The sequence below is a fragment of the Mus pahari genome, chromosome 5 (assembly GCF_900095145.1).
Source record: "Mus pahari chromosome 5, PAHARI_EIJ_v1.1, whole genome shotgun sequence".
Taxonomy (NCBI): domain Eukaryota; kingdom Metazoa; phylum Chordata; class Mammalia; order Rodentia; family Muridae; genus Mus; species Mus pahari.
In genome coordinates, this window is record NC_034594.1 from 126,828,850 (window position 1) to 126,833,658 (window position 4,809).

Here is a 4,809-nt window from a genome sequence, read left to right on the forward strand (position 1 = left end):
AAGAAGAAGAAGAAGAAGAAGAAGAAGAGGAAGAAGAAAGTAAGGCTTTTTGAGATAGGGTTTCTCTGTGTATCCCTGGCTGTCCCGGAACTTACTCCATAGATCAGGCTAGCCTCGAACTCACAGATCTGCCTGCTCTGCCTTCTGAGTGCTGGGATTGAAGGTGTGCACCACTACCACCTGGCTAGAATAAGCCGTTATTAAGAATTACTAAAAGAAGAAAAATCATTGAAAAAGAGTAAGTGGAACTTCTAAAAGTGAGAGAGGGTCCTCAAGCATGCGGGAGTGTTGGACGGTAAAGCCATACCAGGAAACTTGGTAAGGTAGAGCAGACTTGGTGAGCACCCAACTGAGACTTAGGCGACTCCCGCTCCCTGCCAGATTCCTGACCTGGAACACGTGCCACACTCTTCACCTTCATGTAAGGAAAAGTGACCACCACCGTGCATAATAGTGTTCTCCATGCTAATGAGGTACCTAGGAGCCCTGAGGGCGTAGCCAATAAGCTTCACTTCCCAGACATCCCTCCCTGCAAAAGGTATTTAATCTCAGGTCCACCCTGAGAAGTGGGTACGGTCAGGAATGCATCCATTTTCAGCATCGAACAGTCAATAAACAGTTTAGATCCATGGACTATCTCTTTCATCTACCACCACCGTGGGGAATGTGCAGAAGGCATTGGCCTACGGCGCTGCAGCTAAATCTCCTGTAGAAGGCCTTTCCGGGCTCCCAGTTTACCTCTGCCAAACTAAGGACAATCACTGATAGGATAAGCAGAAGCTTCCCTCCTCTACGCCCCCCCCACCGCCCCCCCACCCCACCCCGCCCCCCCACCCCACCCCGCCCCAGGCTAGATGCTGTCCCCAGCCTATGAGACCCAGACTCTGTTCTCTGCTCTTCTGCGACTCCCAGCCCTGCCTTGATGTCCAAGAATCTAGAGAACCCCACAGCCCTGGCCTCATTGCCAGCCCGGATCCCTGAACCAGCTCTGGTGTTCCCACATCTCAAACTGCGCATTTCCACCCCCTGAGCAGTGTCTGCATGCTTCCCTACAGCTTGGCACCCTGTTCAGTGGCAGCGTGGGGTAAGCACAGTCAAACTCCCTGCGTTCCACCTCTGTAAGAGGCCATGCCCAGCGGCAGGGGCAGATGTGGACCCACAGGGGAGGGGTCCTCAAGTGTGGGGGAAACTGTCCAAAGCTTTTGTAGGACAATAATAGAAACCAAACGAAGGGTGATGTACCTCCTATTGAGATTGTTTAGTTCTCTGGGCTCTCATGGCTTGAGCCAGTGGAAGGCCCATGTACTCTAAGCATGTACATGCCCCTGCCCCAACTAGGGAGCTAGTTACAAATAATCTTTAGCCTCTCATTCAGTTAGGGATGGATGATTGAAGCCTTTCTTATCCATCACTGACTCTGGCTTTCTCAGCTTTTGACCTTGGCCATCTGCTAGCTGTTGGTCGTTCGGTCAAGTCCCATCCCTCTCAAAAGCCCTGTACCATCCTGGTATATGATCAGCTAGTCCTGAAACGAACTCACAAAAAAGCCGAAGCCCCAAACAAGGAAGGTCTTAACAAAGCATTTGCTGTGCTTATCAGAAACTTGAAGCAAGGGCAATGACTACGTCTGACTTTGCAGGTGTCTGGCTGTTGATTATACTGAGACCTCTGGCTTCCTTAGAGCCTATTGGCCCTGGCTGTCTACTGAGCATCAGCTACTGGCTGGTGAGTCCAAAGGTTGTTAACAGTCTAAGCTCTCTCTCTTCTCACAGCTACCGAGAAGCAGCCGCGGCATTCTTGGTAATCTCTTTGTGCATAGAATGGTCCAGAGTGTCTTCCTGAGATGGGAGCAGATTCCTTAGAGTCTGCCCTTACAGCTTAGTCTACTGCAATCATATCCATTAGCAACAGTATGTTAGAAGCATGACTGTGTAATAAGCAGTAGTGCCTAGCATGGGTCTCTCAATGAGAAGAGGTCTCTAGGAATCTAGCCAGTCCATCTCCCATCACTACCCATCCACCCCTTATCAGGTCACTAGCCATCTCAGAGCCAACAGCAAGTGCCTTTGTCTCTCATCCTCAGGGCTTCTGCAGTCACTGTTTTAAGCCCTTTATACCCTTTTCGCCCTTATCATACCATCCATTTCTACTGTAGAGTATGTGCAAAGCTTTTGATGCGATCCTTCCCCTTACTGCCTACTGTGGAATGACTCATGCCTCAGAGTGCAGATCCTGATCTCTGGGGGGGGGGGGGGGGTTCTTTCCTTTGTCTAGAAGCAGCCATATATTAATTCTCGTAACGCTCGGTGAACTGGGGAGTAGCTTTCCAGTCACAATGTGGTGTGGCAATAAGAACCCGACAGCCAGGGAAGTGGTACGTGCTGGACAGCAGGAGCAGAAAGCAGCATCTCCTCCCCCCCCCCCGCCCCTGGTGTAGAGTTCTTGGGTTTAGAAGTTTATCTGCTTCTGGAGAGTTCATGTGGAACTTTCCAGATCATGCAGTATGGCCACCTGGCTGGAGTCTGCAAGGAAACCTGAGGCAAAGTTAGAGACTGCTCCTTGGACCTGACTCTAAGGGGACATCAGACGCATGGCATGGACCATCCCATGCTAACTGTTGTGATGTTTTGGTAGGCAGAGGTTTTCCAACCTCAGTGGCTCGGTTTCCAGAGCCGGTAGCGATAACAGTCAGTTGCCTGGGTTCAGATCCTGATGGTCATTTCCAGGGTGACCTTGGAAGGTGACATTGAGCCTTGGTTATTAGTTATTTGGACCTTTTTTGGGGGATATGCTTTTTTTGAAGAACAAGTGAGGTCATCTTTGCAGTGTACAGTACTGATTCACAAGAAATAATTGCTGATAAAATAAGTTTTATATTTTCTAGCTCCCTCAATGTCACGATTTAAAGAAAAATAAGTGATTGCCCGTACCTTGTAGGAACACTGGAGTAGTCAGTTCTACCTGGAGAGACCCGCCCTGCCGCAGGTTCTCCGTAGCCACTTTTTGCCACTGCATAGAATCTATTTCTTGCATGTTAGCCAAGGCCTGGCTTAGCACCAGAGACTCCTGAAGTCTTTTAGAAATGAGGATGTGTTCTTCTTTGCTGATGGTTTCTCTTTTATGCCACCTGGCTCTGGTGAAGCGCGTTTGAGTCTGGGAGGAGTTGGGAGCAGGAAGAGAGACAATAGCGGATGCAGGAATCAGCCGGAAGCAAGAGATGTGTGGCAACTCAATCTTCCATGTATCCTGGTCACACAGACCTTGCCTGACAGTCTTTAGAGTTGTCGTTCCTTTATATGCCATGCCCTACCCCCACAATCCAACTCATTTTCTCTCAGAATTCTACAAGAATATAAGTTCCTTAGAATTAGATAGGTATTGAGTCTTTTTCCTTGAACACTTTATACATTTTTTCAATTTTTATTAAACATTTTCTTCATTTACATTTCGAATGCTATCCCGAAAGTCCCCTAGACCCTCCTGCTTTATACATTTAAAAAAATATATATATTGTATTTCTCTCCCTCCCACCTCTGTGAGTGTATATATGTGTGTGTGCACATGCGTGTCCGTGTGTGGGTGCAGAGGCCAGAGGAAGGCATCAGAAACTTCAATGCTGAGTTACACACAGTTATGGGCCATCCAAAGTGAGTTAGGGGAAACTTGAGCCCTCTGGAAGTATAGCAAGCACTCTAAATCTCTGAGCCTACCTCCAGCCCTCTAGGTTTATATTTTTGAGAGCGCCAGGGATTGTGTCCAGCTACAGCTGTCTCCAGGAAGAAGTCTTAATTTCATTTACTCTAAGCCTCTAAAGCAGAAGTATTTCCCCTTCCCTGAGTCCTCCACAACCCAAAGCCCCTCCTACTGTGAAAACGAGAAACCAGTAGTCCTCTTCCATCAGGAATTCATCATACCAGGGGCTGAGCACCTGAAGTCCAAGCACAGAGGGAAACATTATGAGATGGGGCCCTCAGCTGGCTGCTTCCTTTCAGTTTGTGACCATCCCACACAGTAGGGCAGACTGCAGAGGCTTTTCACAGTGGGAGAGCTAGTGAGGTGGCAAACATCAGCCACAGCATTCAGTAGGCAGTCCTTCATTTAAAAAAAAAAACAAAACAAACAAACAAAAAAAAAAACATCAGCTTTCATAGCCCCTCCGTAAGCATCAGAAAATGGGAATATATTGTGTTGAAAGGGCAAAGTAACTCAGAGCTCTTGTGTCTTCCCAAAGCTGTGTCTTTGATTCTCAAAATGGCTTTAAAACCCAAGTGACTCTGCTCTCACACCTCGCATTGGAGATCTCTCCTGATTTTAAGTGTGTGTCACACATTAGGGCAAGTTAAAACTAAGCTAAATTTGTTTTCCCACATTCTTTCTTTACTGGACAAATATTTCCTATGTCCCTCCCATGTGCCAGGCATTGTATAAATTGCTGGTCCCGGACTTGTTCCAAGGAGTTCAGCTCCCAGTAGGGTGAGCGGCAGTTGCTGCATGTGGTATATGTGCATTAGACATGAAGACAGAGTTCTCTGAGAAGAGAGAAAAGGAAACTGTTGCCTTCGATCGAGTCAGGGAAACCCAAGAGGAATTTCTAAAGACAAGAAAATGTAGCTCTCTTGCTCTCTTGCTTTTGCTCTGCTCTCTCCTCCTTCCCCCCTCCCCATTCCTCTACCCCATCTCTCTCCCCGCATGCTCATGGCTGACCTCTACTTCTCTACTTTTTTCTCTTCTCTTCTCTTCTCTTCTCTTCTCTTCTCTTCTCTTCTCTTCTCTTCTCTTCTCTTCTCTTCTCTTCTCTTCTCTTCTCTT

At 47.7% G+C, this 4,809-nt stretch overlaps 1 protein-coding gene across 2 annotated transcripts in view; it reads right to left on the reverse strand.

The window, feature by feature from the left end:
- Rgsl1 (regulator of G protein signaling like 1) overlaps positions 1–4,809 on the reverse strand; it is a 64,270-nt gene that overhangs the window by 38,097 nt on the left and 21,364 nt on the right. For both annotated transcript variants that reach the window (XM_021199246.2, XM_029539224.1), the window contains 2 exons: positions 3,866–3,928; positions 2,931–3,153 (listed from right to left, as the gene is read on the reverse strand). In XM_021199246.2, the coding sequence (XP_021054905.1) occupies positions 2,931–3,153; positions 3,866–3,928 (286 nt within the window). The remainder of the gene's footprint in view (positions 1–2,930; positions 3,154–3,865; positions 3,929–4,809) is intronic.